A 14,798-nucleotide genomic window follows, 5' to 3' on the forward strand; every position below is an offset into this window, starting at 1 on the left:
TGGCTTGTCCACTTCAATTGCTGTTCGGTGGCAACTGCAGCATGTTGGTGATGGGGAATTCAATGATTATAACGCTGTTGAATGTCAAGGGCAAGAAGTTGATGTCTGTCTTGTTACAGGTGGTCATTGCTTGGCAGTTGAGTTTCAAGAATATTACTTGCCATCTACAGCCCAAGCCGCTGTGCAGACCTTGCTGTATCTAGGCATGGAAATTTTTGGTTACTTGTAATCTTTTAATAGAATTCAGGATCACTATCAGTTGCCTTAATTCAGATTCACCTTTTCATTTTCCTGCTGCATGTCACGAGTTATCTACATGAGAATGTAGGAGCATAGAGCTGGATTATGTTATTTCACCCTTGGAGCTTGCTCTGCCATTCAACAAGATCATGACTAATTTACCTCAACTCCACCGTCGAATAGCATCACCATATCCCTTAATTCTCTTAGTTATTGAACATACTGAGGATCACAGCCGACTGGGATAGAGAATTCTTACCCTTTGCATGAAGAAATTTCTCCTCCTCTCAGTCCTAAATGGGTCGGCGCCTTGTTGCGAGACTGTGACCTCTTAGGTTCCCCAGCCAGGACAAACATTTTCTCAGCATCTATCCTGTTAAGCCCCTTTCATTTAGGTCACCTTTTACGAAAGGAGGTTGACACCTTTCAGGACAAATCAACCACTTTGATTGAAACTGCTTCAATATTCCCTCCTTTATTACTTCTGAAATGTGGTTTCTTGAATTCATCCACCCTTTGTTAATATAAAGCCCTCATTCATGTGGATATGTTTAGTCTCTGGTCCTAGAAAGTGTCTGATAACCTGATGGTGCTAACAATATCATATGCATTGTTGATTCGATATATCCTATATGTACACCATCTATGAATTGCTGGTGAACTGGATGATTCTAGTGTGAATTTGTTTAGAAGTATTGTTCATACATATTACATGTGAGATCCATTTAAGAGATGATTCGAAATCGAAGTTACTTCCGGACATCGTCAATGTTCAAAACTGCTTTTTGTTTTCTAGTAATATCGGCTTCATCGGACACCACAGTGAAAGTGTGGAATGCCCATAAAGGATTTTGCATGTCTACGTTACGAACTCACAAGGTAATTTTTTTGTGAAAAGAGGAAGACTATATTTGCCACAAAGTGAAAGTGTGCATTTATTGGCATGGTACTGGCACTTTTAGAAAACAATTTTTTTCCTCTACACTAATGGTTCTGAATTAGTTTTGATGTGAAGGTGACCTTTTGGGCACTGCGACTAATGAGGATCTCTTCCTCCTGTTCCATATTACGCACATGTTCCAGTGCATCTTGTCTCAGATTTGAGAATGGAAGAATAAATATCGAAAGCTGGCATTATCCATTTTATATCCAGTTAATTTGAAGAATGAAAATTTAAATCCCTTGCTTTTAGTAAATTAGAGCTTAAACCACTGAAGTAACTAATCACCTTTGTGGTTACTTGAGATACTTGAGGGGATAGATCACAGGAAATATTTTTATCTATAAAAACATTGAGTCGGCTCAGTTGAAAGCAATTTTGTCTCATGAGTCAGAAGCTTGTGCGTGCACACAGCGCTATGTGATCTAAACTGACAATACAGCACTGAGGGAGTACTGCATTGTTAACAAATTTTGGATGAGGAATCAAACCCAGGGGGCGATTCTCCCAGAAGTGCAGAATTGGTGGGAAAACTGGTCCAGATCACGACTGGTTTTTTTTCAGTGCAACTTCAGACCTGAATCTCCCCACTCTGTGCACTGCAGAGGTCCCAATTGTGAATCTCATTAAAAACCCGGGGGTGGGGGGGGTCTATTCGCGGCAGAGGCTGACAGCTCCGTAACTCTGCGCATGTGCAGTGGCCCCGATCTGTCAGTCTCCCCGTTTGCTGGCCTGCTCGATCACTGGCCAGCCCGGGACCTCCTCAGTGCTGCTCCTTCCCCAGCCCCATGGCCCGATCGCGGCCCCCACAACAATTCCTGGGCCAACCCTGACCCCACCTGCCCCGGAGCGCCCCGATGTCCAGCCAACCCACCCCCAGCAGTGGTCCTGCCCCAACCGCTGGCATTTCTCCAGCCCAGACTGTTCCCCATGCAGAGTGGCAGTGCGACCTCCCCCCTCGCCCCCCCCAGCCTCACTAATCGCCCCTCGGCCCTGCCCACAGTAGGCTGTGCCCCCTGGGCCTGGGCACTTTGCCCCTTGGGCAGTGCCAGGGGCACAGGTTGGTGCTGCCCATGCCCAGGAGACAACCCACCGCCGCCTGACCTCTGGGGGGGGCCCCGATTGCCCCCTCTTCACTCCAGTGGGGTTTCCCGCTCATTCCCCGAACATGGGGAGCTACTCTGAACCCTGCCGGAATGAAGTACTCCTGGCGGGGTGGGAGATGCTATTGGGCCCGGCAAATTCCTTGCCAGGCCCAATAATCACAGTTAAACCACAGTTAAACCCAAATTCAAATGACTTGCCCCTCTTCTCGCCAGGTGCCAGTGTAGTCCCGACCGCGATTGTTCCCTGGCTCTGGGAGACGCGCAGGCATCGGGAATGCATGCGCGAATCCGGCGAAATGGCCGACATGCAATCCTCCCAACCGGACCCGCCAGAAAATTTGAGGGTTGCAGTGGGAAAACCAGTTTCCTGTCTGCTTGTTCTGATGGCTCAGGTGCACCTTGTGGAATTCCCTCATGGAATTAAATCTGAATATTTGTAACCCAGGAGTGTTTAGAGAATATCATACTGGAATAGGTTTTAGTAATTCAAGATTTGTGCAATTGGTTCAAGGTAAAAGTAGCAAACTTCCATTTATAACATGTTGTGGAATGGCACTGTGCAAAGCAAGGAGGGGGAAGAATCATCTTGTTCCCAACTCCCGATTTCTATCTCCCTAATTATTGCTAGAAAATGCACTTGTTGAATAAGGTCAGTATCACACTTAAAGAACAAAGAAGAACAAAGAACAATACAGCACAGGAACAGGCCCTTCGGCCCTCCAAGCCCGTGCCGCTCCCTGGTCCAAACTAGACCATTCTTTTGTATCCCTCCATTCCCACTCCGTTCATATGGCTGTCTAGATAAGTCTTAAACGTTCCCAGTGTGTCCGCCTCCATCACCTTGCCCGGCAGCGCATTCCAGGCCCCCACCACCCTCTGTGTAAAATATGTCCTTCTGATATCTGTGTTAAACCTCCCCCCCCCCTTCACCTTGAACCTATGACCCCTCGTGAACGTCACCACCAACCTGGGGAAAAGCTTCCCACCGTTCACCCTATCTATGCCTTTCATAATTTTATACACCTCTATTAAGTCTCCCCTCATCCTCCGTCTTTCCAGGGAGAACAACCCCAGTTTACCCAATCTCTCCTCATAACTAAGTCCCTCCCACATGATTGTGATGTTCTTGGTGCTGGAAACTCACTCCCTAATTACGCATACGGAAATTAAATAATACTGCAGCGTAAGTCACTAGTTTTAGAGAGGAGGGAGAAAATTGGGTGAAAGCTAACGATTTTTCTTTCTCCTTCCGTGTAGGATTATGTTAAGGCATTGGCTTATGCAAAAGATAAAGAGTTAGTGGCTTCAGCGGGGCTGGACAGACAGATTTTCCTCTGGGATGTAAATACTCTCACAGCACTGACCGCCTCAAACAACACTGTCACAAGTAAGTTACTAACTGTGAATGGAATGGTAGGGGAAATACAAATGGAGCTTTTATCACAATAGATGTAAATGCTTGGGAGATTTCTCGAGGTTGTTTTGTTTTAATTTGTTGTTATGTTGACAATGCTGGCAAAGTCACATTCAGTGATTACCTATAATTGCACTGAAAACATAATAGGCCTAAGGCTTGCTAGGTCACTTCAGAAGGCACACAGTGTAGTCACATGTACTCCAGATTGGATATTGATAGACTAAATGGATAGAACTTGTCTGGTAACCTTCCTTGAAGCGCCATTAGTGAATCAGTTGTATTTGCATGGCAATCTGGTGGCTTTAATTCATTTCTTTCCTGATGTTCGTTCATAATGACGTACATTCTATACTGTAAGAAGTCTCTCAACTCCAGGTCAAAGTCCCAACAGGTTTATTTGAATCACGAACTTTCGGAGCGCTGCTCCTTCATCGGGTGATTTAGATAAGGATAGTCTGCACAAAGTAATTTATGTTTAGTCAACACTTGAGTGAAGGACTGGTGATTTCAGTGAGAGGATTCAGTTTTATGGATGAATGCAAATAAACTTAGATTTGAGCGCGTGTTCATCCATAACACTGGAATTGGCAACGAATACAGTGTCCTGACTGGGAGCTCTAATGTTGTCAAACTGAAGAGAATGATGAGTTGATGGCTTCAACACTTTCTAGCAATTAGTTATGTCCAAACAGTGCAGCATTTAGCAAAGAAAATTGATAACAACAAGTCCAATGACAGCACAAGAGAAATTATTCTTTTGGACTCTGGGTAAGTATTAATTTTTAAACTCTGCAAACACTTTTCTCATTGCAATGGTAACTTTTATTGGTTTCAAATTGTTTTTTTTCTGTTATGGTATGTGGACATCACTGGTAAGGCCAGCATTTGTTGGCCATCCCTAATTTCCTTGAACCAAGTGACTTTCCCAAGCCATTTCACAAACCGACATAGCTCCACCCATTTTCAAAAAAAGTTTTTTTACCTGCATTTTTATATATATGATGAAAAAAATAGTGAGAGGTGTTAGCCCCTTGACATTAGATTTGAGTTTATGCCCATAACATTGGAAATAAGTGTAATTTTGGTGTGGACAATTAGCAGAAGAAGATGGCCGCCTTGCTCTCTCTCTATCGCCCTCCACCCATCCGTCCATCTACCAATGTGTCAGCCATGAAGTGAAGACTTTGTACAGAAAAAGATTTTTGGTGCTAAATACATTTTTTTTTCTAACAGCGTCATCATTGAGTGGGAATAAAGACTCCATTTATAGCCTTGCAATGAACCAGATGGGAACAGTAATTGTTTCTGGGTCTACAGAAAAGGTAAGTTGAATTATGATGCCAATCATGCTTGACTGCTTCCTGTAATTGAGAAGACACCTCTTCAATTTTGTTGACCTATTTTCCAAATGTGTTTGATGACTGACTTCGGCTGCCAAATAGTACTTGGACCTCATGCTGTGCCTTATGACTAACCATTTTTCTTTTGATGTTTCCTTTTAATTAAAGCTTAGAACAGTAATGTGCATATTAAATTTCACACTTTTTAATAAGTTGTGCGAGTGTTATGATTGGGGAAATTATATTTTGCAGTTGCATTTTTTTTGTTGCGTGCAAAAAAAATGACCAAATCAGTTTCTTCAAATTTGCTTGATCTACTTTATAACTTCTGAGAACTTTCATTTTTCTATTTCATTGGAGGAGTAATTTCCATTTGATTTGCTTAAACTTGCTGATTGAATTTATGACATTAAGCAGGAATTAACAAAAGGTGTTAGAAGAGGGATCTTGCCTGTTTAACAGCAGGTGCCTTTAGTCTCAATGTGCCTAAAGTAGTGTGAGGTGTTGGTTGTAATTAACAGGTTCTGAGAGTGTGGGATCCCAGGACATGTGCAAAGCTGATGAAACTTAAAGGTCACACGGATAACGTGAAAGCTCTATTGTTGAACCGAGATGGCACACAGGTATTTCACATTTCTGATACTGTTCAAGTAAGAGTCATTTTGTATTGTTCTATTCATCAATCTTGGTTCAGGGTCTTGCATGAATTGAAGTTCTTCCCTCTTCTCTCCAGTTGTTTTTGCCTCTATCTCTTGCCCCCCTTCAACTCTTTCTCTTCCCCCTCTCACTTGTTCAATTTGGCCTCACTCAAAGTTTAAAGTTTTTTTTTTTAAGTTCATTTATTAGTAATACAAATAGGCTTACATTAACACTGCAATGAAGTTACTGTGGAAAATCCCCTAGTCGCCACACTCCGGCGCCTGTTCGGGTACACTGAGGGAAAATTTAGCCTGGCCAATGCACCTAACCAGCACATCTTCAGACTGTGGGAGGAAACCGGAGCACCTGAAGGAAACCCACCCAGGCATGGGGAAGAACATGCTAATGCCGCATAGACAGTGACCCAAGCTGGGAATTGAACCCAGGTCCCTGGCACTGAAGGCACAAGTGCTGACCACTGTGTCACCATGCCACCTTGCTCTGGCACTGAAGGCACAAGTGCTGACCACTGTGTCACCATGCCACCTTGCTCTGGCACTGAAGGCACAAGTGCTGACCACTGTGTCACTATGCCACCTTGCTCTTGTCTTACTCACTCTTGCTTCTCTATTTCTTTAATATCAAATTATATCAAATGGTGCTCCATCATTTTAATTCCTGAAGAATATTCCTTCATTCAACTACTAATCTTGCCTGACTGTTGTGGCAAGATATCAAGCAAAAACCTAATGTTTCACTGATAAAGCCTCGGAGTTGGAGAAACCCCCTCCAAAATTGCCTTTGTGAAATTTTTTTAAAAGAATAAAATTTTATCGTAAGTGTTTATACATGGTTTCAGTGTTAAGAGTGAAGTCTCGCTATGCATTAGAAGTATGTTACAACTAAGCCTATTATAAACTGGCTTGAAGGCAGAGATAAACTGGCTTGATGGTTAAAAATCTCTATTCAGCAACACGTTAGCCTTGAGTAGGTGGAAGAAAGGAAAATGCTTGTACTGCTCTTCAGGCCAACTCAATTTGCAGTATTCATTGAAAGTCTTTCAATATCAACCCACAATGATTGCAATGTTGTCCTTATCCAAAATGGGTTTGTAACCTTTTTCAAGCTTTCTGTTGGTCAATTGACAATTTTTTTCCCCATCTTTTTCCCTTAGTGTTTATCTGGTAGTTCTGATGGAACCATCCGTCTGTGGTCCTTGGGACAACAGAGGTGCATAGCAACCTACAGGGTTCATGATGAAGGAGTTTGGGCACTGCAGGTCAACGAAGCCTTCACGCATGTCTACTCTGGAGGACGAGACCGAAAAATCTACTGCACAGACCTCCGGAATCCGGATATTCGAGTTCTAATTTGTGAGGAAAAAGCACCCGTTCTCAAGGTACAGTCTGAAAAGTTAGGCGCAACACTGCAGCGCTCAGGACTCTTATTTATCAAATCTGTTTTTTTTATTCATTCATGGGACATGGGTGTCGCTGGCTGGGCAGTATTTATTGCCCATCCCAAGTTGCCCTTGTTCAGAGGGCAGTTAAGATTCAACCACAGTGCTGTGGCTTTGGAGCCAAATGCAGGCCGGACCGGGTAAGGACGGCAGATTTCCTTCCCTAAAGGACATTAGTGAACCAGATGGCTTTTTCTGACAATTGACAATGGTTTCATGGTCATCAGTAGATTCTTAATTCCAGATTTCTTTTTTATTGAATTCAAATTCCGCCATCTGCCGTGGTGGGCTTTGAACCAAGGTCCCCGGAACATTAGCTGTATTTCTGGATTAATAGTCTAGTGATAATGCCACTAGGCCATCGCCTCCCCTTTAATGTATCCTTCCTCCTTCTTGCATATAATAGGTAGAACCAAGACTGCAAGCAGGGCAACGGTAAAGCAGTGAGAATAGCAAACAGAATATTGGCAATGAGCTTTTTTAACAAAAAGCACCACCCTCTCGGCGAACAAATAGGAAGTAAAATATAGTTGTTAGGTCACAAGTGGCAAGAAGCTTAAATCCTATGGGCATCAGTGCAGCCACATTGTTGACATGAGGCTCTTGTTGACTTCAGCTTATCCCTTTCCACTTGCAAAGCATTAGAGAATGAAAAAAGAGGGGTGAAAACAAACTGCAGCCTGTTTGAGAAGAATTCGCTCTCTGAGACACAACCCATGCAGTGTTTATGGCTGCAAAGAAGAAACCAATCTGAAATATACAACACCAACTTATGTTTATACAGTGCCTTTAATGTTTGTGAGGAGAGTTATGTAACAAAGTATGACACCAAGCCACATAAAACAATGTTGGCCATACTTCGAAATACTTCCATTTTCAACACCGAAACAACTGTTCTATCTAACCAAAACCTTTGTGTTACTTAATTCAAATTATTGGTTTAAAATGAAAAAAGAGTTTTGATATGTAAGAGATGTGCACAAAATGACACAAATGTCTGCAAACACTTGGTTGGCTGCTTGGAGTCCAATGTCAATTTGGACCTATACTGTGGAGGACTGAAGCAGCTTACACAATGGGTAAATAATTAGCAAATGACATCCAGATAAACGAGACGTTTTGGTATGGAGATTGGGAAGGTCATTTATTGGAAGCTGTCAGTCTAGGTGGGGGAGAAGAACAAAGGAATCTTCGAGTACATTTACACCAATTGCTAAAAGTTGTAAGCCCATTTGTTAAAACCAGACAAACCAAGCACTAGACTTTATTTCAAAAAGAATGAGAAGTGAACTTATTGAAACACCTAAAATTATGAGGGGGTTTGACAGGACAGATACTGAGAGGGTATTCCTCATGGAAGAATCTAAAACTAAGGGGCACAGTTTAAAGACAAGGCGTCTCCCATTTATGACAGGATGAGGAGGATTTTCTTAAGTTTTGTTAGTGTTTGGGATTCTCTTGCCCAGCGAGCTGTGGAGACTGGATTATTGTATGTTTTCGAGGCTAAGTTAGATTAGCAAGGGAGTTAAAGGTTGTTGGGGCGGCCACACCCGACAGCAAGAGGAGGACTGGAAAAGGAGCCTGAGAAAGGAATTCCAGTGATCTAGAGTCCAAGGACTGAACCCACCTCCCAGAAATACCTGCCAAATATGCGGTCGGAGATTTGATTCTAGGATTGGGTTCACCAGTCACACAAGGACTCTCAGAAACCATGAGGTCTTTGAAAATTTTTGAAAACTTTTGACAGTGGATACAGAACATTTCCACTTGTGGGAAATGAGCATAACCAGAAACTATCACTATAAGATGATCAGCAAGAAATCAACAGGGAATTCAGAAAGAAACATTTTTCTTTATTTGTTCACGAGATATGGAGCTCACATGTTTCCAAGTCAGGATAGTGTGTGGTTTGGAGGGGAAGTTCTAGGTAGTGGTGTTCCCATATGTCTGTCCCCCTTGTCCTGCTAGATGGTAGCAATCATGGGTTCGGAAGATGCTGTCCTTAGTGAGTTCCTGCAGTGTATCTTGTACATGGTACTCACTTATCCAAAAAGTGGTAAGAATGAAGAACTCTACTTCAGGACGTAGTTGAAACAGATAGATAGTATTTATGCATTTGAGGGGAAACGAGAGAAGGGATTAGAGAGTGATAATAGATTTAGATGAGGAAAGATGGGAAGAGGCTCATGTAGAGCTTGGACTAGTTAGGAGTATTTCCTGTACCCTACATCTTGTACATTTATTTGGTTTCCGTATCCAGAATAAAAAAGTAAGTAGTTACAAGATATTATTAAACTAGAAAGAGTGCAGAAAAGATTTACTCGGATGCTACCAGGACTTGATGGTTTGAGTTATAAGGAGAGGCTGGATAGACTGAGACTTTTTTCTCTGGAGCGTAGAAGGCTGAGGAGTGATCTTATAGAGGTCTATAAAATAATGAGGGGCATAGATCAGCTCGATAGTCAATATCTTTTCCCAAAGGTTGGGGAGTCTAAAACTAGAGGGCATTGGTTTAAGGTGAGAGGGGAGAGATATAAAAGTGTCCAGAGGGGCAATTTTTTCTCAGCGGGTGGGCTAAACACAGGCAATTGGGATTAGTTTAGTTGTTTAAAACAAAAAAGGGTGGCATGGACAAGTTGGGCCAAAGGGCCTGTTTCATGCTGTAAACCTCTATGACTCTATGAATCTGACTGTCTTGTAGACGATCAGGTGAGTCTAGGAAGTTCGAGAACAATTTATTTTCCATGCAACTTGCCACCGTTGTGAACTATTTTTTTTTTCAGAAATCTTAAAGGCTTTCACCACCTTCTTTAGAGCCCCATTCCACAGGCAGATTGTTATCTAAGGAAAGTGAAACTTGTTTTCTCGCTCTCCACTTGTTTAATTTGTGAAGGTGGGCCCTAATTCTATCTGATTCCATCATTTATTTGGAGTATTGCGTGCAGTTCTGGTCACCACACTACCAGAGGGACGTGGAAGCTTTGGAGAGAGTGCAAAGAAGGTTCACCAGGATGTTGCCTGGTCTCGAGGGTGTTGGCTGTGAGGAGAGGTTGAATAAACTAGGATTGTTTTCACTGGAAAGACAGAGGCTGAGGGGAGTCCTGATAGAGGGCTACAAAATTATGAGAGGCATAAGGTGGATAGTCAGAGGCTTTTTCCCAGGGTGGAAGTGTCAATTACAAGAGGGCACAGATTCAAGGTGAAAGGGAGAAAGTTTCGGGGAGATGTGCGGGGGAGGTTTTTCACACACAGTAGGTGCCTGGAACGCACAGGCAGAGGAGTTGGTGGAAGCAGGCACATTAGCAACCTTTTAGGCATCTGGATGGGAACATGAATAGGGAAGAAATAGAGGGATATGGACTGAGTAATGGCAGAAGATTTGTTTTCAGTTTAATTAGGGCATCATGATCGGCATAGGTTTGGAGGGCCGAAGGGCCTGTTCCTGTGCTTTTACTTTTCTTTGTTCTATTTTAAATACACTCTGTGCTTGCATGCTTCCTGTCCTTCACATGAAAATATCTGAATCAGATCCCTTCTAATCTCTGCATTGCTCTGAATGAAATATTAGTTCAGGAAAGGTAATTTCCGTTAGTGTGGCAGCTGCAACTGAAACCTTTTATAATTCTGCACCGATCTGCTGCTTCTGTGTGGCTGTAGCTAGTGTGCAACTAGGCAGATATACCTCTCCTTTCTTGTGGCTGATGTAGATGGAGAACAATATCTCTAACATTGCATTAAGGTGGTTGAGCTGTGCTGTGTTCTAATCCATACCAGTGAGCAGAGTAAACAAAGACCATCACCCATGTCAGGAGCACTGATGCTCTTGCTCCCCAGCTTGTGATTGCCAATTTTTAGACCAGTTTGATCCTTGTCTTCAACTTGGCTGCTACCTTTGTCAAAGGGTCCGTGGAAGGTTGGCATACACAGCTTCATTCCAAAGTAGATCGGGGTTAGAGTATTGCCGGAGTAGATCATTTTCAGGTTTCTCACTGAGTGATGAGGTAGTCTCGTTTAAAATCCTGTTGAATCCCTTTCCACAAAAGTGGGCTAAACCCATTTCAAAGTGATGTCCAACACATTAGTTTTGTGCAACATTTGATGTACTCAAATCCAAATCCTGGATTATGAGAGACACGAATATCGACTGAATCTTCCATCCCTCCGAGAATGTCATTCCTCAAAATCCATGTATCCGCATATGGTCTTGTCCCCAACCCATACAATGCATAGATGTGCGTGCAGGTTAGATGGATTGGCCATGCTAAATTGTCTCTTAGTATCAGGGCACTATCAGGGTAAGGGGTGGCACAGTGGTTACACTGCTGCCTCACAGCGCCAGGGACCCGGGTTCGATTCCCAGCTTGGGTCACTGTGCCTGTGGGGAGTTTACATGTTCTCCCCATGTCTGCGTGGGTTTCCTCCAAGTGCTCCAGTTTCCTCCCACAGTCTGAAAGATGTGCTGGTTAGGTGCAGTGACCTGAACAGGCGCCGGAGTGTGGCGACTAGGGGAATTTCACAGTAACTTCATTTCAGTGTTAATGTAAGCCTTACTTGTGACTAATAAATAAACTTTACTTTACATGGGGTTATGGGTATAGGGCCTGGGTGGGACTGTTGTTCTTGCAAGCTTAATTGGCCAAATGGCCTCCTTCTGCACTGTAGGGATTCTATAATAGGAGATTTACTTAAAATTGGAGAACAGTGTGGTTCAAATCAGCTTTAAAATTTGCAGCTACTTAAGTTCCCAGCATGTTGGCTCTGCCTTACTCTTGATTAAGTTTTTTGTTCTGTTAGTATTAGGTATTAAACTTGTGCCCCCTCTTAACTTCTCTGTTTTAACTTGATTTGCAGATGGAGATCGATCGATCAGTGGACCCAGCTCCAGCTATCTGGGTCGCTACCACAAAATCGTCAGTGAATAAATGGGTGAATATATATTTGTGCTTGTACAGACTGCATTCTTCTTATTTAATGTTGCAATCCAATCTATCAGTTGCTTTGTATATTGGCATCATATCTGTGAATGTGCACGCAATAAGGAACAACTTACGGTATTACCATAAGAATGCATGTATAGGCCCACCCACAAACTTGAACATGTTTATTTTGTCCATCCCTTCTTTCCCCTGCCCCACAATTTGAAGGAATCATTTCAGAGATAGCATGGACCAAATGGCTTTTTTCTATCTGTTTCTACCTTGTGAAAGGCCCCACCCCAACTCAAACTGATTTTCCATTTTAAAAAAAAGATGCAGGTTATCTGTGAATGCAGTACAACATATAGTCATGCAACTTTGAACAATCCTTTCTTGCTCAATTCCAATCCTTGCCCACTGATAACCCTCCTTTGTATAAAAGGCTTGACTTTTATACAAAATAGGGTTGCATTCCCTGGAATTTAGGAGTGATTTGGTAGAGGTTTTCAAGATTTTAAAAGGGAACAGATAGAGTAGATAGAGAGAAACTATTTATGCTTTTTAGGAAATCTAGGACTGGTTAGAAAATTGGAACCAGTGATTTCAGGAATGAAAATAAGAAACTCTTGGACATACAAATGGTGGTAGAAGTTTGTGCCTTTTTTTTTGCAAGCCGATCAATTGATAATTTTACATCTCAGATGATAGATTTTTATTAACCAAAGATATTAAGGGGAATGGAGCAATGCAGGTATATGGACTTAGGTCGCAGAACAGGCTCAATGGCCTACTCCTGTTCCGGTGTTCCTATTCATGGACAAAAAACAACTTTGTATGACAGTGATCAGAGTCTTCCAAACAATAGACATATGAGAAAATGGGCGGCACAGTGGTTAACACTGCTGCCTCACAGCACCATGGACCTGGGTTCGATTCCCGGCTTGGGCCTGTGTCTGTGTGGAGTTTGCACGTTCTCCCTGTGTCTACGTGGGTTTCCTCCGGGTGCTTCGGTTTCCCCCCACACTCCAAAGATGTGCGGTTAGGTGGATTGGCCATGCTAAATTGACCCTCATTTTAGGGGTTCAGCAGGGTAAATATGTGGGGTTACAGAGATTGGATGGGATTATTGTCAGTGCGGGCTCGATGGGCCGAATGGCCTCCTTCTGTGCTGTGGGGACCCTATGGATAAGCTTGCAGTTTAATCTGTGCGCTCATTTGTGTTTTACTAAAACCTGCAATCAAATTTCAAACTGTTACTTCAAAAAAAAATCGCTCTTCAGATTATTTTTCTGGATCCTGACTTTGAAACGATTTCACAAGCAGCCGTGGGGGACAGATTGCCGTGTTGGTAGAAAGCATGCGCTGCTGGCATCAGTCTGCTGGTCTTTCCACCCCAATTGGGAGCTTTGTTTCAGCCTTAAGTAGTCTTGGCTATCATAAAATAGAATAATAGAATCCCTACAGTCCAGAAAGAGACCATTCAGCCCATCGAGCCTGCACTGACAACAATTCCACCCAGGCAGTATCCTCGTAACCCCATGTATTTTCCCTACTAATCTCCCTGACACTAATGGGCAATTTAGCATTGCCAATCCACCTAACCTGCACATCTTAGAGTGGGGGGAAGGGGAAGCAGAAAATATTTCTTAAAACTTTGCAGGTATTCCAACATGTTGTGTATATGGTGATGTTTGCCTGTGTGCAGTACAAACTTTAAAATCATCTTTGGCATCTTTTGTCCATAAAAAGAGTGGGACAACTAAAGGAGTGACCTTCCTCAGTCAACGGTGCACAGAAGTTGTGTTCATAAATGGCTGTATAATGTCAATACTTTATGGTGAAACACCTCTTCAAAAAGTTCAGGTTTTTGTTTGTTCCAAACTGTTTAAATGTCTCTATAGAAATGTCTCACTGCCAGTAGGATGTGGAGGCTTTGGAGAGGGTACAGAAAAGATTTACCAGGATGTTGCCTGGTATGGAGGGCATTAGCTATGAGGAGAGGTTGGAGAAACTTGGTTTGTTCTCACTGGAACGACAGAAGTTGAAGGGCGACCTGATAGAAGTCTACAAGATTGAGGGGCATGGACAGAGTGGATAGTCACAAGCTTTCCTTCCTTTTTCCCAGGGTGGAAGAGTCAACTACTAGGGGACATAGGTTTAAGGTGCGAAGGGCAAGGAGATGTACAAGGCAAGTTTTTTACACAGAGGGTGGTGGGTGCCTGGAACCCGCTGCCGGGGGAGATAGTGGAAGCAGATACGATAGTGACTTTTAAGGGGCGTCTGGACAAATACATGAATAGGATGGGAATAGAGGGATATGGTCCCTGGAAGGGTAGGGGGTTTTAGTTCAGTCGGGCAGCATGGTTGGCGCAGGCTTGGAGGGCTGAAGGGCCTCTTCCTGTGCTGTAATTTTCTTTGTTCTTTGTAGAAGAGATGGGAGCCCAATTACTGTTTTGTTCCCCAGTGCTCTGATTTAAGTTTACGGTAGCAGCAGCGTTCCCACCAAAGATTTATAGAAGTTTCATGCATCTGTTTTAAAACGGTGCATTGCTACATCATAACCTTGTGCGACTGTAAAGAATAGGCAACCGAGGCAGTTTATCACCAGAGAAGTTTATTCAATGAGATAAACATTTTAGAATTAATTCTGTAAGATCCAAGGAGGCCTGGGCATTCTCTTCTTTCTGTTTCCTGCCCTAGCAACTACTGTATTCAGCCAAGGGACTAGGTAAGCAAAATCC

General features: G+C 43.0%; 1 protein-coding gene across 1 annotated transcript in view; it reads left to right on the plus strand.

Annotated features, from left to right (window-relative positions):
• wdr48a (WD repeat domain 48a) overlaps window positions 1-14,798 on the plus strand; it is a 132,142-nt gene that overhangs the window by 45,295 nt on the left and 72,049 nt on the right. The window contains exons 4-9 of the mRNA XM_078231657.1: window positions 1,037-1,119; window positions 3,544-3,673; window positions 4,937-5,025; window positions 5,565-5,666; window positions 6,857-7,081; window positions 11,993-12,067. Of these exons, the coding sequence (XP_078087783.1) occupies window positions 1,037-1,119; window positions 3,544-3,673; window positions 4,937-5,025; window positions 5,565-5,666; window positions 6,857-7,081; window positions 11,993-12,067 (704 nt within the window). The remainder of the gene's footprint in view (window positions 1-1,036; window positions 1,120-3,543; window positions 3,674-4,936; window positions 5,026-5,564; window positions 5,667-6,856; window positions 7,082-11,992; window positions 12,068-14,798) is intronic.

Source organism: Mustelus asterias, chromosome 2, assembly GCF_964213995.1.
Source record: "Mustelus asterias chromosome 2, sMusAst1.hap1.1, whole genome shotgun sequence".
Lineage (NCBI taxonomy): Eukaryota > Metazoa > Chordata > Chondrichthyes > Carcharhiniformes > Triakidae > Mustelus > Mustelus asterias.